Consider the following 24,183-nt stretch of genomic DNA (forward strand, 5'->3'; position numbering starts at 1 on the left):
CACTGTTACAGTCCCATTTGAATCAATGTTACAGAGAACATAATTTACTATATGACGGATCCATATGTATATGGCATAGTGATATGATTTACTCATTTCGTCCTTGTTTACTGTGATGGATAAAGGTAGATTATCAGAAGTCAATTAACTAGATCGTTTAAATCTGGGTTGGAATGACTGGATGAATGATATGTATCCACTTAAAAGAGATAGGATATGATGCATCATTTTCTCATTGACACATGAGAAGTAAACATGGGATGGATTACTTGATTTTATCATATCAAACCTTATATCTACTAAACCGTCCACCACCCTAAATGTAAACCAGGCCCTCGATTCTTATTGTAGTCTGTAGATGAGATAGTTTGAGCAGTTGCTGAAGGTGGATTGACAATTATTCCCTACCAGAGAGGCTTATCATGTATAAATATGTTGACCTTCTGGATAATGTGTCTTGTACAGTTGTACTCCAATCAACAATACCTGATATAGTTGAATCGTGGTTTGATTGCAGAGCTACAAATAGAAAGAAACTTTGCATTTACAATTAGTATGAAATAAAACTGAATGTCATCACCTTTTCATTATGCATCGTTAAAGTGAGTGGATTCGCTTGAATTTTATGCACTTGTTTGCAGGAACTGGTATAACTGTGTAACTTTTTTACTCCTTTTCAGATATTCAGATTTTATTGTTAATGAAGTGGGTTTGGATGGAAATGTTGTTCATTTAACTACGTTGGACTCTCCGTTGGAGGTGTGCACTTAGGTCTTAGTTATTCATGAGAAATAATACATGAAAGAATATGCAGTATACTAACTTACAATTTCATCTGATAGATTGCAGTGGAAAAGAAAGTAGAAGTAGCTGATTTACAGGAAAAAGATTATACTAATGAGATAGAATCGTTCAGAGTTCTTGCTGGTGATTCTGATGTTGAGAAATTGAAAAAACTCATTGATCAAGTTGTTTCAGGAGTTATTAACGATGATGAATCTATTGTTCTTTCTCCGAGCTCTGACAAATCTCATCGAACTGTATGATGTTCAAATTATGCTGATTTTTAGTACATCTGAAGTTTGATATGTCATTCTTTTTTGTTTATTGAAACACTGTTTTTTTCAGGCTGTTCATAACTTCTTCAAGGAGAGAATGAAATTCCTTGTTACTGACACAGTGGATGGGCCTGATTCTTCATCGAAGTGTATTCGTGTGCGAATGAATTCAGGAAGTAACAATGGCAGGGGAAGGAACTCCAGGAAAAGAAAAAATCGAGATGATAAACCATATGATTCTAGAGGCTCTGATAGTAGTTGGCCAGAAAACCTTGGCAAGTTTCTTAGGTGATGCCTTTTCTATCCATTTTATTGAACCCTTTTAATGTGTATAATACAATTGGCTTTAGAAAAAAAAAAAAAAATGGAACTTATGAGATTAAAGAAAGATAACAATATGACAACTAAATGTTGAAGTTTCATGAGGGAACGTGACACTTGAAAACCATTTTGACAGTAGTTATTATCCTGGGTCTATGAGTTAGATTAATAGGGTAATGCAGAGTACCATCGTTGATGGTGTAAATATATTTCCTTTCACCTTTGTCACATGTTAAAATTGAGAAAGCAAATTATGCTTTTCACAAAGTTCACAAGTGGAGGTAGTTGTAGTAGTAAAAGTAGGGGAATAATACTAAAAGGATTAAGATGTAGATTTCTTTTCTCTCGGTTCCACTTATAAGCCCCTGTACTTTGTAGCTGGAGAGAATTTTACTTAGTAATTTTGGAGTTTGGACTAATATATGTCATCTAATTTAACAAGGTTAAATTTTCATTGCATGTCTTTTAGAGCTCTACCAACTTCTGTTAGCTGGTTGCTTAAGGTTTACCATCATTGTTGTGGTACAGGTGTACTGAGTTTATATATTTACAATTAATCTCTGTTTTTTTGTGGCAACGAATGAAACTTATTGTTTAGGATTCAGTGTATCTCCAAACATGTGGCCAATGTCCATTCTTTTAGTGAGTTTGTACTTCTGATAGTTTGATGAAAGTTAGCTATTTATCAAAAAGCATTGTTATCCCTAAAGGTTATAGCTTGTTATAATTTGACTATAGGAATTGTTATTACATTCTCAGGTTTCATCTTTACAAGGAGAACAAGGATACACAAGAAGCCCTTGGGCTCCTTGCTAAGATGCTTGGCACTAAGGTACTTCAGATATTTGCTGTAGGGACTTGGAAGTTGCTGTACTACTTACTAATTGCTTCCTTCACTGCTTAGTATGGATACTATTCATCATTAGATTGATGCAACATCTGTTCGATGATCCATCTATTTAATTTTCACATACATTGTTTGCTTCCTATGATGTATAACTTGAAATTATTAAGTCTTCCCATTCCTGTTTGGCAGCCCAGGTCCTTTGGTTTTGCTGGCACAAAGGATAAACGTGCAGTAACCACTCAGAGGGTATTTTCATTTATTTTTTTCTACTCAATATAAATTCTTCAGATTTTGTTATATTGATACTTGTCCATATCTCAACCCAAAAAAACAAACACACCAACAAACTTTAATTGAATCCTGGTTGCTAGTGATGGAATTACTACAGTTTGAGTTTTTTAGTTTCAGCAAAACTTTTTTTCCTTGGCTTTTTGGTACGATGATTTGTAATAACTGATCTTGCAGGTAATTGTCAAATTTATTGTCACTCTGTCCAACTCCTCAATATCTGTTGTGGCGAAATAACAGAATACAATAGTTTTATGAATTGAACCAAACCAAAAAGTCAGATTTCTGAAGATGATAGTGGATTTGGAGAATTGGAGTGGCTTAACTTTCTTTTTCAGTTAGCCTTGTTAAGGTTCCAAAATGTTTATATACGCCATACTCTGTCTATGCTTTGATTTGCTTTTGCATTTAGGTTACCGTTTTCAAGCAGCGGGCAAGTAAGTTAGCTGCACTTAATGAGAAATTGATTGGTATTAAAGTTGGAAACTTCTGGTAAGTGCATGACTTGCAATGGAATGCGTATTATTATTTTGTACCATTATGATTCATTTTTTTGTTTATAGCCATGTTAATGAAGGACTTGTTCTCGGGCAACTCCAAGGAAATAGATTTACAATTACATTAAGGTGATCGTTTTGTTAATATACTGATTGTGATATAATATATGCGGATATGCATAATGAATCTACATTTCAATGTTCCACTTTCCATTTGTGCAGAAGCATCAGTGCTGAGAATGAAGATATTATTAGAGCAGCTGCTACTTCTTTAGGGGAGAACGGATTTATCAACTATTTTGGTTTGCAGGTTATTTAATGGATCCAACTATTCTCTCCTACGTTAAGTTTAATTCTGTACATATTGTCAAATATTTTTTATTACAGATCTGAGAGCAGTTTTAGGCCCCATATCCATACTAGCATATGGGATATCACTCACGTTTTGACAAATCCTATAAAGGAGAAACTTCAGCTACTACTTTATATTTTAACTTGTTACATCCAACCTTCTAGCTACCCTTGTCCATACTGTTGGTGAAGAATATATGCTCTGTCTAGGGATTCATGTTCCTAATTCTCATCAACTTAGATACGCTGATTTGAACCAACCAATGCATTTCAATGTAGGTGACTGTCAAAACCCACTCTTGAGTCTGGATTCTCTGGAGCTACCAGAAACTTGTGTGTGCCTGTTATGATCACATGCGCAATACAAAATAATCTATTTATCTGCTTCACTGTTCCCTATATTCTTAACATGATAATATCAAAGTCTCTCCTATTTTACTTTGTGGGCCTGAAGGATACCACTTTGACGCATGAATTCCTTAAGCAAGCCTTTTCCTTACTTGAAAAAAAAGCCGATAAAGGACATTTTATCGTTTAAGTGATAATGTGATATTACTTCTCTTGACCCTTGAGATCTCAAATATGCCTGCTTATATCTATGACTTAAGCTATCAACTTTTTACTGTGGATGGTGTTTCTGCTACATAAAGTTGAAACTGTTTTTCTGCATTAATTGACAATTGTGTTTGGTGTTTACAGCGCTTTGGAAGCAGTTCTATAGCTACACATCTCATTGGAGCCGCATTACTGCGAGGGGAATGGAAAGGTGCTGTAAGCATGGTTTTGGAGCCGCGAGAAGGAGATATCCTTTTGCATTGCTGTCCACTTATTTACATATTCCCGGGCATTGCTGTCCACTTATTTACATATTCCTGGAAAAGAATGTCCTGGTTAAATTGTTGCATGTTGCTTCTTGACTGAGATATTTGATCACAGAAGGATGCCACAAGACAGATAAGAGAATATTACAAGGAGAGTGGTGACATTGAGGGTACTTTAAGGCAGTTGCCACGATATCTTGTTGCAGAACGTTCTATTGTAAGTCCTATATTGTGCATCTGACACCCTATTATGCCAATGTCATCCAACTATGTTGACATTTAAACGCCACCTCCTGAATCAACAAAAAAGTCAATTAACTTTTTTCTCCAGAGCAAATGGGAATTAAAAAGCACCAAGCTTGATGTCTTATTAAGGGAAATGAATGATACCTGGGAATACCTGGAAGCTTTAAGACTAGCATTAGACACCTCTGCGGCCCTGCCGGATCTTTTAAGAAACCTGGCTGATTAGGCTTGCTTGTTAACTTGTACACACTGATTAGAAGCTTTACAGAAAATTCTTGTCTCATTCCCACTTATTGTCAGCTAAGGAACATTTACAATGCCCCTAAAGGCTTTGGAACTTGGAAGGCGGATCTAGAAAAGGTTTATTCAGTTTTATATGTTGCATCTTGTTTCTCAATGCAATTGTTGCCGTAGAAAGGGTATTGGTCAAAAGTTTTGTTTTTCTGAGTTGGATTATTGACTAAAAACACACCAGATTTATCTGTATGCTTTAAATGGGGTATAGGTTGAATTACCTGGGACGAAGTAGCACTTATATGAGGTTCAGGATGGTCCCTGCAACAACATTACATCCTCAAAATACCGTCTTATAAGTATATATTTTGAGGGGTTCATGACCTACAAAACCCTCATATCTTTGATATCCTGAAACATCTATACTCGCTACTGGTGCTGTACGACTCATACCCATATTGAGTTGTGATGTTATCGTCATTTATATGGCTCCTTTGATTGAGCATGCCTTTTGATCACCACATTTTATTTGGCTGACTTCACATCAAAGTGCTCATCTTTGTATGTTCTCATGTAACGTACATATATAAAAGCAATGATGGATAAGCCATTTTAGGTAAATTTCAGGTAGCGTATGCTTAAAGCTACAATGTAAGCTTATGTCTGAAGCAGCAGTTTTAAGCTTTAAGTCGTTGTACTAACTTATTAGCCATCTATATGCTATTCTGCTTATGCTTTTCAAACTATCTTGCTCATCTCTTTGACTTGATTGAATCATACTTCTACGCTTTGAGTCTCTATATGTTGATCGTGACAAACTACATTTCCTTGATATTTAGCTGCAATGCTTCCAAAAGAGTCCTGGGAATTACTTACAAGCTTTGTTGGCGATACCTAGGACATTGAGAATGATGTAAGTTTTATCACTGCCTTCATGTTGTTTATTGTTATCAGCATTCGTCCTTGCACTCTATGGGTTTATAGATATTGATTTTGCTTGCTTTTAAGATACTTAGTTGTTTTAACTAGGGTCAGCAGTAGATTAGTTAGATAGAAACCATATGTAATGGTGTAAAAAGTACCTTATGAGCTTTTGGTTTGCAGATAAAAAGGTTGAGACTCACAGCATCAATTACTCCAAAAAACTGATTAATGTACAAAATTTCAACTCCTAAAACCTAGGAAGCATGGAGACGAATATGAAATACGTGTATGATACAATATGGGGACGTAAAAATGAGAACCAGGCCAATGTCATGCTTCATAGCTTCTAACTATCACTTTAGATGATTAAATAAAAGGTTAATCATGTATTGTGTCACCTACTTTTTGTGTTTTCTCCAACTGCAATTTCTCTTCAATTACGTAAAATTTGTGAGAAATTTGATTTATGCCCCCAGCTTGACATAATCCGCAACTAGATTCTTAGTTGGATTATAGTTTAATTGGGGTGGATTTTTTTATAATAATATATTATGTCCCCAAGTTTCACCTTTTCTTTAAAACCCTCAGTTAGAGAAATGTTTGATTTATGTACCACTCGGGATATTTCCTGAAAAAAACATGAGTAACCCTAAAAAAAATCCACCTTAATTAAACTACTGCTGTAATCCACATAAAAATCTGCCATATTTACTCATCGTACTGTCGCCGAATCATGTCAAGTTAGACACAACTCAATCTTTTTGCTTAGGTGGGGATTTTTTTCTTGAAATGTTGATAGTTGGGGACACAAAACAAGGTTAGCCCTTAAATGAATTCTAAAAATGATTGAGTTGCAGTCGAAAGAAACAAGAACCATTGTCAAAGCACCTGGCAATTAAAATTCCATTAATTCAACGCAAGGCCAATTGTCAATTCTGCTAATGAATTGTTAATGAAAGTAATGTTGAAGTGCTAAACGTTGATGATTTAATTGTCTCTTTTATTTTGATGTTTGTGCTGTTTGATGGTACATACTTGTGGACTTGTTCTTATATTGTTGTGTTAAAACATTTTTGTAGTTAAATCCCATTCTTTCCATTAGTGACGTTGTGTGTACTGTTTTTCAACTTTCAGGTTTGTGCATAGTTATCAGAGCTATTTATGGAACCATGCAGCGAGTATGAGAGTTCAAAACTATGGTATGCAGGCTTTAGAGTTTTCTGTTATCTCTTTCTGTGAGGTGATTCAGTAGACCCATCGACATAGCATTATTAATTAGGATTAAGAAAAAACTATATGAATTTGCTAAATTAATGGATCCAATATAATATTGAACTTAACATAAAACAAAACTTAACAGCCATCTCCTTACTCAAAACAAGGAATCTTGGGGACTACAATATAATCAAGCAACAGAAAATGTAAGTTGGGAATTTTAAGAGAAAATCTAAGTTAATGACATTTGCTGAAAACGGGACACTAGTCACACAACATGATGAACCCAGATTTTTAATCCTAATCTATTTTATCGTCTAGTTAGTAGCTAGATCATTTATAAAATTACGTTATAACAGTAAAATTATATTGTAGTACATATTGTAATTGATTCAATAAATAAAAAAAGGTGTACAAAATTAAATTTATTTCAAGCCAAAATTAGTAGTTGTGTAATCTTCAATTCTACTATTTGATTCTTCTCTTCACACTTGATCTTTCAGCAACTTTGAAGTCTTGTGTCTTGTACTTGATCTTCAATCTTCATTACAACAATTTTGGGCTTGATTATGATTTTACTTTCTGTGGGGACGAGTATACCTGATATTAATTTCATGATTCTTCTATGGCATATAAAACGAATGCAGGGTTCAACCAGGTTGTATTGGGTGATTTAGTATACTGCAAAGAAGAAGATAATGACAAAGAAACATTAACATCTCCTTTGGAGTGTGAAGATGACGCTGGCAATGATGATACACACATTGATTGCAATCTTGAGGACATACCAGTGGCTGATCTTTCTGAAGTAAAAAATGCATCTGTTAAGGTATTGTTCTGCAAGTCTTTCTATGCTAGATTTCATGAGTATTTTAAACTGAAATTAATGAACATGACTTCACATACGTCATACGTGTAATCTGTTGGAGTCTAATTCTCATCTGATTTTGGTATGTTCAACCGAATTGGGGCCTTGTTACCTATTACACTCTAACCTTGTCTCATTTGAAGCTTATTCCTATAGATGATTTAAGTTTTGGATTAGAAATACAGGGTTTGAGATAATAACAGGAAACTGTGGTCAGGCTCTTAATTTAGTAAATCACTTAAATTTGTGTTCGTAATTTACTTCATTATGGTATAATTGAGATAATAACAGGAAACTGTGGTCAGGCTCTTAATTTAGTAAATCACTTAAATTTGTGTTCGTAATTTACTTCATTATGGTATAATTAGGCACGTTAAATATTAAGTTCAACTCATGTTTGCTTTTACTATGAGTCTGGTTAATATAATAGATAGGAACAGTGCAACTTTTGTTCCATCTTTCAAATATTTTAGTTTTTTCAATTTTCCTGTTATATTTGGAAAAAAAAGTAAATATTCACACCCTTCACAAAATAACACAGACTAAAAATAAAAAATACTGAAGTATGTATAGGGCACAATAAGTCTCTCTTTTTTTGTCATTCAATTAATCATGATAGAAAATGTGTATCACTTCCCTCTTACATACAGGTTATTAGTGAGGAGGATATTGCTGCTGAGAAGTATTCTATTGAAGATATTGTCCTTCCTTTACCAGGGTAAAGTTTGGCCAGCTTAGACCTAGAAATCTTTGATGATCTTTTCTCAATCACCTAAAATTCTCCCAATTCAAGGAGGCTAATATATATGGCTGCTTAAGCTTCTATAATGCATTCAACAGGTCAAGGGTGTCTTATCCATCAAATGAAATTGGAAAAATCTATCATGACTTGGCGAAAAAGGTGAAGTTTTTTACTCTTTATCCTGCCAATTTAATTCACGTGATTATAAGTGAGGGGCGTGTATAGATGGAAATATGTAGGTTTCTTCATTCCTACTTTGAACTGTATAGTTAGAGTATAATTAAAAAAAGTAGTAGTACTTGTATTCTGAGAATAAGTACATAGTAACGATAAAAAATAATAGAGAAGACACTATGCATGAGACAAGCAATGAAAAAGACAATTATCTTCACTTAAATGTAAAAACAACAGTTACTATGTTTTGTTCATATGTAAATAAGTTCATAGAAATATAAAATTAAACTTTGGTCTTTGTCACTTTTGTTAAAGATATGGAAATATATATTGTTATATGTATTTTGGCACATCATGCTAGATAGTAGTATGATTTAGTAATTTGTTAGTATTTAATTAGATGTGCACTGTATGCTTAAGTATTTTAATTTCCATTTTTACAACCAACTGAGTTTTCTTTTGATATGTCATATCATATGTAAGTGTAACAATCTGCCTTATAAAAAATTAAAGGTGTATAGGATGAGGCAATACTAGTTTATAACAGTAACTCTCTTTCGTATGTATTATCTTATAAATCTCAATGTGCTTGCCTATCAGGATGGTATCAGCTTGACGGAGAGTGCACATAATTCAAAGTGAGTTATTCGCATGATTTTAAATATTGAATCTCATAAGTGTTTGTGGGTTCTGCAACCTATACCCAGCTAACACATATTTCAACTTTTCGGTAGTACCTTTTTTTTCTCAATTAGATGGCTTTCAAGGATTACTTTCACCAGTCTACATTACTTGCTGCTTGTTTAGGGAATTCTCATTAACCAATATGACTGGAGCATATAGGCGGGTGTTTCAAAAGCCCAAGGATTTTGAGTGGTATTCTTGACTCTCGTCTGTACTCCTTTTGTAGAGCTGATGGTCTTCTCGGTTTTTTAAATTTTATTGTTCTTGCTCTGTAGGGAATTGCTCAAGTACACAGATCCAAATCTACCACTGGCAGAGACAGATATGGACGTTATTGCCAAGTCACGTGCATCCAGGATTGTCAGAGATTCGGATGAAAAGGAAAATCCTCATGGTTGCAGACCAGAGGCAGAAAATTGCAACAATGAGACCAATATATCAGCAAATGTAAAAGATGATACACAAACTGAGACCTCTGAGTCACAGGAAAGCCAGACGGCCCTCAAGTTGGGGTTTACCCTCCCTGCTTCATGTTATGCAACTATGGCCATAAGGGAGCTGCTGAAGACATCAACCTCGGTATGTATCTAAGATTGTATTCGCTCATCACCATGCCAATTAATTTGTCGAGTCTACATCCGTGCAATGCAAATCATGCTCAGTATCAGAAACAAAAATCTCTCATTCATTCATCCAAAAGATTATACCTCTGGACCATGTTGCATAGATAAATCATAACATGCATTCCCTCGTTGCAGGTTGCATTTCACAGGGCGCTGAACTAAACCATTCACGTCCGAAGCCAATTCATTCCCTTCTTGATGGAGTCCCTGGCTTAAGATATGTTCACTCTACTTGCTTTTAATTTATGCTGTATGAATCAGGAATGCCAAATTTTGAATTGTTTTACTTTCTGTCAACCTCATTATTGGACATCAAATTGATGAACAAAACTCACAACCAACTGATTCCATTATGATTCTGCCCCCATCAAATGAAATGAAGAATATAATTTGGACAAAGGTTTCATCATTTTGAATGATGTTACATTTTGTTGCTTCATGAATTAATTTTTTTATGCTTCACTGATTGTTTAATGCATCACCGTAGAAACTAATAATAACTGGTCTATTTCTGTACTAGGTTTACCTAATTTTTTAACGCAGAGTTTACCCAATTTAGTAAATCACTCAAATCGAGGTTCATAATTTGCTTCATCATGGTTAGCTTAGTTTTTTTTTTAAACTTCTTGTTATCTTCTGGAGAAATGATGTCTCACTTTTTATTTTATTTTTTTCTTAATTGGTTTCATGTAAACGTACATTTATAAAATTTTTGTATGCTATATCATTTTCATTGAGATTAGTCCCCACACTACGTTTGCATCAGAATTCAGTCCTTACATGTTCATTAATGAGTATTGAATTTTCACACTTTTATAAGTATCAACATTTTGTCTACAGTGATCTCATCTTGATTCTTGTTGTGAATATAACTCATCTAGTGATGGAATTTTATGAACAAAAATGCCAGTTTTATTCATACAATTTCATCCCTAGGGATGAGTCATCTACTTTACCAAACATCTGTTTAGAGTCCTGGATCCATGTATATAATTTTCTTCCCTTAAAGAAATTGTTATCCTATATCATTTAATCACTAAACTAAAATATTTGTATGAATTTCATTTAATTAACACGCATTGCATTACATCTATATCATTTAATCACTAAACTTAAATATTTGTATGAAATTCATTTAATTAACACGCATTTGCATTACATCTGTATCAAAATGAGTAAAATACATTGTTATTTGCTCGTATCAATGTTGAGCATTGGTATTTATCAAAGTACTCTATTTGACATTATGTACTACTAATTATAGTATTTGTTTTCTCAAATTAAGTAACTATGCGTTCGTTAATTTACTTGTCCACCAAGATTATCGTAAAGAAATATAGAAATATACTTATTTTCAATCAAAATATACATTTTTTGAATTTTGAAATGGATTTCGTGGAAGCTCATAAATTCTCGTTAGGGTGGGGTCTATATGTATGGGAACAGCCGCACGTGCACCTCTCTATCAAAATTAATTCATAAATAGTTCGAATTGCATGTATAATATAGCATTAATTGAAATTGCCTGCTCTAAAATGAAATACCTAAAATAATTTGAAATGATTCTGGAATGGCTTGGTCATTCATAAGTCATAAGCACTAAGGAACACTTCACTTATACTCCCTTAGTCCCATATAAAACACACATTCTTTTTTTGAGATATCTCATATTCAAAGTGGCATATTTCTAAAATAAAAAACAACAATTTCTACTTTATTCTATCTCCATGTCATAATCTAATCAACACTGCATAAATTATGGTGTCGAAAAAGTATTTCCTTTTTTGTACTTCATGAGACATGAATTGGTCTAGCTAGTGGTAGATTGATAACGTCTAAGATCAAATGTCCCGGATTCGAGCCCACCATGATGCGACCTTTAAAATTCTTTCATTTCCCAATTAAAAAATAGAGTATTATTAATCTATTTTAACCACTTCACTTAATACTACAACTCATAGCATTAAGTGACCACTTAATTTTCTATTTTGAAGAAAAAAGGAAAAGGATACAATTGTTCACCTGCATCAGTTTTCCAAATTTGATACTCCATAAGAGAGGTTGAAGCAATTACATCTACTACTATTTCTGTAAAATAAGAAGAGTATTTATGGATGTATATTCAGGTAAAGTTTTGTTTTCTAATTATATTGATACGAGAGAGATTGAAGTAATTGCATAATTCTGTCAAATAAGAAGAGTGTTTATGGTCTTTGAATATATTTTCAGGTGAAATTTTATTTTCTAATTGTATGTAACAAATAAAATTCACTGCCGAAACGTATTGACTGATTGAGCTTAAATGAAAATAAATGACGTATAATAAAATCGAATTCAGTTACACGGACAGCCCCTACACTCACTGGTGTCACTCAATATCGTCACCCAATCCAAACTTACTAGTACAACTTTAATAATGGGTAAATATAATAATTTATTTACTAGATATTTTTCATTTTTCTAACATTACTTCAAATATTAATCATTTTTAGAAAATAGTGAACCATATTCGTGTTTGAATATCCTCAAGCTGACATTAAATAATACTAGTACTGATTTAATTCTATAATATCCCGAATGTCAAATCTCCAATAATATTACTGTTTATAAGAATATAAGTGTTTTAATCATTAAAAATCTAAAATGAAAATAATAATAATAATAATAATAATAGATCTTTGGATACTTTATCTTTGTCATTTAAGGTAAGACCTCAGGTTAAATTTTGAAAAGTTTCAATTTGATTATCAAGTACGTGTTTGATAAATATTAGCCGATTTAAGGGCTCTTAATGAATTACGTGCATGAACCCCTAAAACAATTGTTTGCGTAATACTATATATCAGTTTATAGATCCCAAAACATAGTATAGCAATTTACTAAAAAATAGATACTCCACTATATTACTCCATAAAAAAATTATTTGTCTATTAAAATCTAAAAATAATTATATGACGGTTTACTTAATCTGGTTAATTATAAAATTGAATAACAATTATCAATTAATAAAAATAGTATAACGAATCTTAATAAAAGAAATAAACACACATATTCAACTAGCATGGAAGAGAAATTATTAATAACTACTCCCTCCGTTCCGCGGTAGTGGATGTGTTTTTTTTCAGCATGCTATTTAAGAAAAATTATGTTAAGTGAGTTAAGTTAAAGAAGAATAAACTCGAAAATGAAAAAAAATGGTTGAGAGATTAAAAGATAATAAAGTAAGAGAGAATAAAGGAAGTGAGAAGAAATGGTTGGCTTTTACTAGAAAGAGAAAATAGCAAAATGACAAAATGACTCAACTACTATCAAACGGAGAGAGTAAGTTACACGGAGTACTTCGTGATATATACTATTTCTTACCTTGTTCTTTCCATACTAGTAATCGCAAATGGCATACTAATACTACTAATCATCGGGAATGCCATTCGATTAGATTCCTACTTTTCTTCGTACCACTTGCCACCTAAGTAGTAATTGAAATCTTAAACTCATAAGTCATAACTAATTAATCAATGTCATATTTATAATATTGAATGTATTTTATAGTAGCATATATACTAGTATCTTATACACGCTTTCCTCAAACTTTTCAATAATAAACGGCATTGAGTTTTTATTAGACTAAGCTAATGACGTAATATATCAAACATAACTCGTAAGATTGGACACAATAAAGAAAACCATCGTCGCAAAAGCGGTGCAAAGATTCTCACTAACAATAATTAAATATTCGACAAAAACCAAAAGTGAATCTAAGCCAACCCCTAAAGATTAGGGTGGAGCTACCACAATATAAGATCGACGACAACTCCAAAAGCCTAATTTAAAAAGTATAGTTTCCCGATCGTCATATGCTGACATACGGACGATCGACCCCCCCCTTCCTGGGGCCTCAAGGCAATTTGAATCCTTCACTTTCTAAAATGTCGGCTAACCTTGTAAAATCCCAAACCCTCCCCATCTCTTCCAAACCCTAAAACCTAACAATGAATTAATCCCAAACCCAAATCAAGCCTCCTTGAAGAAAAGATTCCTATCAAAGAAGATACTACAAATTACTAGTACTCCTAAACAGCCAATAATACATACATACATATATATAGTTCATAGTAACGAAATAAACAAAACTACATATATAGCAATTAAACACAAAAAAAAAAAAAAAAAAAAAAAAAAAAAAACTTACACCACTAGAGTACAAAATTTATTCACCGGAATAAGCAGCCCAAATCAAAAACCAGTCGTTCCATTCGCTCCCACAACTACTGATCAATCTCCGCCGCCGTCGCAGCAGCGGCGGCGGTAGGGGCAACAATGGTGCCATCGCCGTACAAACAGCTTAGCTGATGAAAATACGGACACGTCCTTGAATTCACAGACCTCTTCTTGCTGCTATCCTTGGTCTTCCTAAAATACTTATTTATATTCTCCCATTTCTCCTTGCACCTCTTCGCACTCCGTTTGTATCCCATCTCCTTCATCCCCTGCGATATCCTCTCCCACAGCGGCCCCTTATTGCTCCCCTCTCCTCCTCCCCCGCCCGTCTCGCACCTCAGGTTTATCAGCGCCACCACCTCCTCCCTCGGCCACCGCCTCCCCGCCGGGCTCGACGGCGCCGCCACCACCGGCGTCTGCGGCGGCGTGCTCTTGCACAGCGAGCTGGACGAGTTGGAGTTCGTTTTGGAATTCGTGTTGGTGTTGGTGTCGAATTTTCCCTTTTCTTCGGGAGTGGCGGTGAACTGCTTGAGGAATTGGATGATCACTGCTTGTCTCTCGGCGGTGGATTGCTGCTCCTTGGCTCGGGTTTCGATCTCGGCTTGGATCCGTTTGGTTTCCTGGATCCGCCAGGCGTCCTCGCGGGCGATTCGCGCCTCGTCTCGGGTGAGGATGTCGTGGATGAGTTTGTGGTGGAGCTCTTCCTGCTTGGACATCATTTGGGTCACCACGGCCTGGCAGAAGCCCTTGAATTTGTCGAGCTTGTCTCTTCGCTTCCTTTTGATGGTTGGGTTGATTATGACGTCTTGGGGCTTCTTGGCCGTCGGATCCTGATCGTCCATTTCTTGGATGTGATGAGCTTCTTGGTACATTTCGTCGAGCTCGTTGTAGTTTTTGTTGTTGCTGCTGCTGCTGCTCAAGTGTCGGCTTACTTCTTCGAACTTATCCTTGCACTCCACTCCACTCCTCTTGTACCCCAGCTCCCCCAGCTTTCTAGATTCATGAAAAACAATAATTTCATTCCAAAACCATAAGATTTAGTTGAATTATGGCATGTCCCGCGACTTAGGAAGCAGAAGAAAACCATGAAATTTGCATTTTTCGGAATATAAATTGTAATCTGGTAAAAATTGCCGGAAAAACTATGAAATTTAGCTAAATTATCCCGCAACTACTTCAATTGAAAAACTATAAAGTTTGCATTTGTTACGACCAAATTAGAAGTGGATGTGAGTTGAATAATGTTGTCTAACATTAAAATAAAAAAAACTATATATGTTTGTGTGGTAAAAAGGCATTATGGAACAAATCTAAACTTGATCGTTTTCCGAAAACAACTCAGAATTCATTAGATTCGTATAATTAAACACAAAATAATGGGCACTGAAATTGAAAAATGCTATTCCCTAGCCCTCATTTAATGCAAAAAAAAGGCATGCCTTGAAACGTGCTCCCAGGTGAAGTCGGGAAACCAAATCTCGGTGGTGGATCTGAGCTTGAGGAGGGCGAGAAGCTCGTCGTTGGACCACGGATCGGCGGATCTATCGGCGAGCAACGGCGGTGCGTAGGGGTCGAAGGAAGGATTTCCATGAAAGGAAGCTCTTGAGAATTGCTCACTCCCATGGAACATTCTTCTTCTTCTTCTTCAACTCAGCTAGCTAGAGAGATTAATTAAAAAACAAAAAATGCAAAAACTTCTTCTCTCTTATTCATCACTCAAGTTTGTCTTGTATTGCAGTGAATTAAATAGCTAGGTGGGCTGGGCATGCATATGAATTTTTTTTAAAAAGGAAAAAGATTAAAGAGACAGACATTTTGTGGCACAAGAGTCCAATGAAGGGACAGGCGAAGGTGTTGATGCGATTGGGGGGATGGATCACACGCGTCGGAGACACACGTGGGGGGTTGCAGACTGCAGTAGAAAGGGAATTCTTTATTTAATTAATTAATTTAATTGAAAATAGGTAGTAGTAGTATTGGAGTTAGGGAAGATGGTGAGTGTGGATATATAGAATTTGGAATCCAAAGCGAGAGAAAACATGCAGAGAGGGATGATGGCGATGATTGTGTGAATAGAAAGGAAATTTTGCAGCAGCGACACGTGAATGCATGCAGACAATGGGACCATCTTATTACTACTACCTCACAAGTACACACACTCTCACGCACTCAATTCATCTCTCTCTATAACGCCTTCTTCAATTCAATTAATTTATGTACTCGACTTTTAATTACTACCAATGTCCAAAATCATAATTTTTGGATTACTCCTTTCATTCTTCGCTAAGAGACACATTTTTTTCAATACAAAATTTAAGAAAATTGGGGTTTGTTACTTAGGTTTCTGTTAAAATGACAACACCTCTTAAAGCCGTGACACCACTTATACAACAATATTATAAACGCTACACAGCAATCTGTAGATTGATATTGTTGGCCGAAAAAAATCTTGTATAGTGTACATTGTACAACATATTGCTGGCCGTCTTTTTAAGTTTTTTTTTTTTGCCACATGGCAGCTTATTATTCGTCCACGTGTACAAACGATTGGCTAGGAATGATGGTATATATGGTGTTATTTTAAGAGGTGGTGACACCCTAACACTCCTCTATATACTTATTATACTATGTAATTGGGAAGAGAAAAAGTAGAAAGTAAAAAAATAAAAGAATAGAATGCAAAAAATTATCAAAGAGGAATCAATTAAAAGGGGGTACTAATTAAACATAGTAATTTATGTACATTAGATACAGCAGAGTTGGTGGACCCAAATTTCCTACGGCTATACTAGCTACCATATAGTAGTAGTGTTTATTTTAGATGTGTTACACGTTTATAAAATGAATACATACTGATATTTTAAAAAAAATGTACACGTATTTAAATTTATGATTCCAAATTTACATTAATGGATAAGTCAAGTAAATTACACAATATCAACGATAATAATTAGTATTATATTAATTGCACCTAAGAAAGGTTAATAGAATAATCATCGAAAATTACACATAAATTTTAATTTTTTTTGATATATATATGGTGAACAAAAAATATGCCCACAAAATTAGTAAGATAGTTATTTGACTATTTTATGGTGGATATGTGGTCAAAATTACTCTTGATTAGGGCATTACAAAATAGAATAAGGAAAAAAACTACCGATCTTATGATCATTCAGGTGCCAAGAACTTTATCTGGTGTCAAATTTGTAATAAGTCAAATGCAGTATATTACTCCACTAGTTGTTAAAGAAATTTGGTTAATAATTCATGAATCGAAGTTAAAATGTAGAGTTTATTCATTATTTATATATCTGGTTTCTTTACATAAAAAAGATCTCAGGCCAAAAAGTGCAATAAGCTGAAGTATCACTAATGTACAAACAACATATGTTATCATGACATATAAATATATATAGAAAAGAAACGTGATCAAATGCAAACTCTAAATATTGTATAAATTTCAAATTATGATCAGGACCGTTAAATAATGTCAACAGATTACAAAATAACAGCAACAGAAAATATCAACACAGTGTCAACGGTTGACATCGTATTGACATTGTGTTGACACTGTGTTGACATCAAAATCATAAAATTTTACACTGTATTGACATTATGTTGACGTTGTGTTGACACTGTGTTGAAAAGTTTGGAGTTTGTACAAAATATAAGTTTGCATTTTATCACCATGTATAGAAATTACATGGTGGATTGGTGGTATATAGGAAAGAATTTCATGAATATCTATGATAGTATCAGAGCATGCTTTTAATATAGACCAAAAGTTTAATTAAATCAATAATGTATCTACGAGAAATAGTACCTTTGGCTTCAAATTTGGTCGAATTTGACGTCATTCATTAGTTTCAAGAAAGAATATAGGAGTATTTAATACTTATAAAAAAAGAGTAGATATTTATTCTCTCTTCATAATTTGACAACTTTTTGTATATTTCTTCTATGAAAGAACTCTTGCATCAACATCATAATCGATATATACAAGTTGACAACTGAAAAGATTCCCCCAACTTGGTTTCTTGATGTTAGGTCAAGATACTAAATTACAACCAACTTTGTACTTAAATTATTTAATCAATGCAAGCACCCATTAACATTCTTAATAAATATTGCCTCGTGAAGATTAATGGAAAGAAGCTCGTTACATGTATAGGAAAAGGTAAGTCGAATTAGTTATAGAAATTAGAATCGTTGTACTATCAATTCAAGAAATTAAATTAAAAGACTTATAATGTCGGAAAAGACCGAACTCACATGAAAAAGACTTCTTGTGATGGTAACGTATTAGGTTATGTTTTCATGACATACTTTTCATGAAATTTTAAAAATAATATAATAGTGGTTGCAAGGTTGAATCAATGAAAATTAAATAAAATTTGAGGCGACTTACAGTGACAGAGTTAGACATTTCACGATGAAGGCCGTCTAAATGACAATGTTACTCTTGAAATTAAACCAAAAATTATATAAACTCGCACTTTTCTTTCAATTATATATCTCATCACCGTCAAATTAATTCTCACAATTTACATATCTACCTTCCTTTTTCTTTATTTTAAGTTAATATTTTTAGATGACTAACAATCTATCACCCAACATTCATCTATTCATATTTCCTGAAGGATGGGAATTTTGAAGTTTGGGATATACTATAAAGTTAATATTAACAAGACAAAAGATGTCATTATTGTGACGTGGGAAAGTTAATTTGCTCAATCACTTTTTTCTTTTTTTGCTGAAACCAACATGCCAATTCCATACTTGTTGGCTGGACACTCAAATGTTAGATGGATAAAGAATTGGGAAATGTGAACTTCCATATTGTTTATTAGCTACATTACTAATTGATTATTTTTACGAATATTACATGAAAATCATGGATTTCCCTGATAATGTAACAAAATTAATTGAGATGCCATACTATAAGGGATATAAGCCCATTGCAATAGGCCGAATATTTGAAATATAGTAATGTTAGAAAAGTCCAGAAATCTAATGGGCCTATTAAATAGGCCCAATATTAAACAATAAAGACGATAAAACAAATCCAACAAGCTTAAAACTGTTTGTCAGAATTAATTCTCTCATAATAAGAAATATATATACGACAAAATGCTTACAAATGTTGATTGATTAGGGGCCGTAATTAGTCTCGTGACAATGCCATGTAAAATTAGTTTTGGTTTATGAGTCTTAGCAATACCGTGTGATCAATTTTATCTCGAGTAAATAAATTATTCAGTCTCAAGTATTTTCAAGATAAGTAAATTCAAGCTAAATGAATGCTAATCACAAAGACACAAACCACGCAATCCCAGTCGGGGTCTTGGTTAATTTATAACACAGCCTTTGTCTAGATTCACCAAAAAATTGATATAGCTAAGATTTGATGATGTGACATTTTAGCTACTTGAGTATTCATAAAATAATAAAATTCAAACCCTAGCTAAAACATGATTCATAAATTAGTTTGTATATTTAATTACCATGATAATCTCTCTTTTCGAAAAACATTCGATCGGTAAAAGTACTCCGTATAAACAAAGGATTATTGAGATTAGACTTCACTACTCATCTTTCATAAATTCAAAATATTATCAACTCATCCGAGGCAAAAAATATCAGATTTAACAAAACGCTTTTAAATTCTATTCGTTTACGGTTGACCTATTAAAAATCAAATTACTACTACAATAAATCCTCTTTGTAGATGTGTGTGTATATGCTGCAACACAAATGGATACATTGAGTGCTAACTTTTGAGTTTTGAGAATTGAAAATTGCAACCATCATAATTTACTCCATTTCAGATGAATCTATTGTCCCATGACATACCATTTAATGCTTATGTCAGATCTAAGAGCTTCCCATACCCTTTATTTAATTATTTAGCGACCAATTGTTACATGTTTCAAATTTTAAAAATTAATAAAATGATTTATGGACCAGACACATTATTCATTTTCAGACTTTCAGTAGATGAGATTTTTGTGCTACAGCCCATTGGTACAGTATAATGGAGTACTATAATACGATACGTTCATAGTAAATCAAGATCAAGATCAAGAATCTGATATTCTGAAGTACTACATAATGTTATTCTTTTCGCAGATTCCCGTTGTAATTAAGGAGGCAAAAAATTGGAAGAAAACATAAATCTATATGATTATATAAATGTGTATACATATTTCCAGTAATACACTGATATTTAAGAAAATAATTTGTGGATATATAGATAGATATATACATTTAGAGGGGGGTTTTTTTCGTTATGATGACATTAATTTTAAAGTGACAACGTACCACCAGCCTTGTGCTGTCACGTGGCATGTTATCCTGCAATATTAATTAGCATGCGTTTTAGATGGATTTCTACATATTACATGATAAGAATATGTGGATTGCAGTGTAAATTGTTGAGTATAACATTATTTTCTATCATGCAAAATAATTGTACAGTTTACAATTTTGGGACGCAATTTTCAATTCGCCTCTAATTTAAGTAATTTTGCGACCCAATTTGTAATGTGTCTTTGATTTTAATATATTTTGGGACGCAATCTATAGCGTGTCTTTGATTTAAGTTATTCTGAGACACAATTTTTAATGTGTCTCTAATTTAAGGACATTTTTTTATTAGCATCTCCAATTTTATAAATTTTCAAAATTTTCCAACACAAACTAATTGTGTCTTTAATAGCTTGATTTGTTGTTGTGTGTATACAAAAGCAATAGTCGTTGTATATAATTTAAATTAAACATTTTATGTCTACAGTGCAACGCTCAATAATTTACTGCAAGCCACCTAATATAGCATGATAATATATCACGTGACAACACGAAATTAGTGGTACATTATCATATTTAAAAAGTTTGTCACCTCGATGCATCCATATAGTTAATGTAAAAAAAGTTAATTTAGTTGGGAACTTACTACTTCTCTTTCCCCCAAACGATCTTGCTGTTCTATTTAATGCAAATTGACTATAGTAAGGCATAACATCATTTATTTTAGGTAATAAAAGCTAATTGGACCATTTACAGTTAAAAATTTATGGTCAACAGAAGACAGAAAGAGTTGCACACAAAAAATAGTATATTACCATTCTTGTCGAACAAATAAAATAAGCTTCTTTATGGAGGTGAAACGGTTGATAATTTTTAAGAAACTTTTTTAGTTTAGCAGTAGACCTAAGTTTTTTTAGAAAGATCATGCCTTATCCACGAAAATTAATCTTCAATTATAAAAAAAAAGTGATTAAATATTAGTAATAAAAAATAAGATTTATATTAGAGTATTTAATAAATAAAATTAATTTTAGTCAATGAATTAAAAAAGTCATTGACTGACTGCAATAACCTCAAAATGCATTTATTATGAATTTGAGGGGCTTCGGTGCAAATAAAAGTAAACGCCCTCGTGATTGGGCCGCATATTATGTGTTTGGGGCCATGCTGTTTCCAATTTTTGGAGTTCATGACGACGGCTTTGTGTTAAAAAAAAAAATGGAAGCCATTATTTTATAACCGAAAGGTACTAAGGTAGTGACTTCACTAACAATTTTGTCTACATTTTATGAGACTATATATGTAATAATGAATTATACAACTATGTATACATTTCACATTGAGGCCTTGTCTGCTAGCTTCTTTTGTCATATTAGTTAATAATTAAGATAAATTATTTTATTTGTGTGAATAAGATAACATTAGTGGGCATCTGATATTTTAACTCTATATTTGATATACGTATTGATTTGTACTTATGTTTAGATTAGTAGGAGTAGTATAATTTTACAAAAATACTACAAGTAAATTTCAATCAAAATTGAAATGGTTAAAAGTTTGAGGACTATGAAGTAATTTAAGTTAGTTATCATGATTAAAATTTTTAATGTAGATTAATTAACTCATTTATTTGGTGGTTCAAAATATGGAAACCAAGAGAACCTAAAGAGTAATACAAGTCATAGATAATTTAGCTCACATTGAACAATAGGTAGAACTGAGGATATATACGATTAATGACGTAGAAGTCGAATTTTTCAGTCGACGATTACATTTCACAACTCACTGCAACGTGAAAGCTAAGGATATGATTTTATCCACATTAGTCGATTATAATGTCATCTTATTAAATAAGCATGACGCAACTACTCAAAAATTAGTTACTATATGGAATAATTGTAAACTGTACGGAGTCTACTAAAATTATGATTTAATTTGCAAAATTTAAAAGTTATGAAATATTAGTAAAATTAACAAAAAAATGAATTAAAAATTACTAAGTAGAGTTTAACTTAAATGACAACTATAGTTATACAAGACTACTCCCTCCTTCCACCGTTTATATATAATCTTATTTTAACTTTGGCAATGATTTTAAGATATTATTTGATTTTAGGAAGAAAAATAGGATTTATAACTTATATTACTAGTATGAATGTAATGAGTTAGGTAAATGGTAGATCCTCTTATCAAAAATTTAAAAAAAATATATAACTTTAAATCAAGAATATCCTAAAATTATAACTAAGTCATTATTTCACGGATGGGAAGTACTATTTCTTCATTGTCGGCTGGTCCGAACTAAGTACTACTCCACTTAACTCCCCACAAATAAATCCAACTACATAGTTCCAAAATATAAAAATAAAATAAAAAATAATTTCCAACTACTTATTTCCAACTGTAAAAGCTTCCAAACATCTGTACTGGCCTTTTCTCGTCATCTATATATACAACCATATCCTAGAGTACAGACTTTCTCAGCATCTATCTAAACTTTTAACCTTTTCAATATAGTATTGTGAATAATTTTAATAAAAATATTGATTTTAGCTGCACAGTTTGATGAAACATGTGATGCCTTCTGTATTTTCTATGGCTATATATACTTAAGTGCACAGTTTGATGAAACTTAGGTGCACTGGAGTATTAAAAAACCTAGCACGTTTAATTATTAACTACAATAAACCCTAGCAAATAATACAGATACTTTGATCATTTAGCATTTAGCAATCACTAATTAATCATGACCAGTGCGTCTTGTTTGGTGAGATCTTTTTCCTCAAACTTTAAAAATATTCGTCATAGAAAATTAAACTATAGTACTGCATGTATTATGAATTTGTTGAGTAAATGTGTATAATATAAGTATGCTACTATTAATGTAGTGGTATCTTGTTTATTTTAAAATGCAAACTTTTGATATGTATAATAGGGCTGACAATTTTTGACACGACACGAAATTAATGGGTTTGGGTCAGAGCTTATCGTGTTCGTGTCCTTATCGGGTCGACCCATTAAGGACACGAAAATTTCGTGTCGTGTTCGTGTTATCCGTTACCACATAATATTTTAATATTATTACTTATTAACACATAATATTTTAATATTATTATTCTTATTATTTTCATTTTTCAATACTTATTTTCGTGTCATTAATGGGTTCGTGTCGTGTTGACCCGAAACGGTTCGTGTCGTTAATGAGTTCGTGTCGTATTCGTGTCTGAGGGTAGCGGGTCGTGTTCGTGTTCGTGTTTGAGGTTTTCTTAACGGGTCGTGTTCGTGTTTGTTGTTATCGTGTTCGTGTCGTTATCGTGTCGACACGATAACGACCCGACACGCACGATTTGCCACCCCTAGTATATAATATGGAGTACATATTTATGTGATTATATATACCACCTCTTGGTGAATACGTAATTATAGGCCATAATATACCAATTTACCATCGAACAAATCAATCATAATCACATTAATTAAACTTAAAAATTATAAGAACATTTTTTAACTACCGAACAATCATAAGACCATCTCCAATCATTTACATCAAACTCAAACCCATTTTTGAGTATATGTCACACCAAAAAGTAGTTTTATTCCAATCATTTACACAAAATTCAAAATTTACACTATTTTTGGGTTTTTGTCTCACAAAATTTTTGCAGTTATAGATTTGAGTTTGGTGTATGGTTGGAGAAGATTTCTACACCAAAACTTATTTATAAAGTATGGTTGGAGATGGTCTAATGTATCGCATTCCGTA

At 33.0% G+C, this 24,183-nt stretch overlaps 2 protein-coding genes across 2 annotated transcripts; one reads left to right on the plus strand and one right to left on the minus strand.

Moving 5' to 3' along the window:
* The first annotated feature begins 570 nt into the window (after nt 1–570).
* On the plus strand, nt 571–10,292 carry LOC125195339 (multisubstrate pseudouridine synthase 7). Its single transcript, XM_048093500.1, has 20 exons — nt 571–602; nt 681–759; nt 843–1,040; nt 1,129–1,346; nt 2,139–2,211; nt 2,416–2,472; nt 2,927–3,006; nt 3,078–3,140; nt 3,234–3,321; nt 4,062–4,164; nt 4,297–4,400; nt 5,503–5,576; nt 6,722–6,786; nt 7,450–7,631; nt 8,321–8,388; nt 8,511–8,571; nt 9,187–9,224; nt 9,394–9,462; nt 9,546–9,849; nt 10,029–10,292. Exons 1-20 carry the CDS (start codon nt 571–573, stop codon nt 10,053–10,055), a joined length of 1,983 nt encoding a protein of 660 aa, XP_047949457.1. The 3' UTR covers nt 10,056–10,292.
* Nucleotides 10,293–13,587: 3,295 nt separating this feature from the next.
* LOC125192429 (trihelix transcription factor GTL2-like) lies at nt 13,588–15,982 on the minus strand. Its single transcript, XM_048089994.1, has 2 exons — nt 15,551–15,982; nt 13,588–15,104 (listed from the first exon to the last, which is right to left on the minus strand). The coding sequence occupies exons 1-2, from the start codon at nt 15,739–15,741 to the stop codon at nt 14,159–14,161; spliced, it is 1,137 nt and encodes a 378-aa protein (XP_047945951.1). The 5' UTR covers nt 15,742–15,982; the 3' UTR covers nt 13,588–14,158.
* Nucleotides 15,983–24,183: the final 8,201 nt, after the last annotated feature.

Source organism: Salvia hispanica, chromosome 6, assembly GCF_023119035.1.
Source record: "Salvia hispanica cultivar TCC Black 2014 chromosome 6, UniMelb_Shisp_WGS_1.0, whole genome shotgun sequence".
In the NCBI taxonomy this organism is placed as follows: domain Eukaryota; kingdom Viridiplantae; phylum Streptophyta; class Magnoliopsida; order Lamiales; family Lamiaceae; genus Salvia; species Salvia hispanica.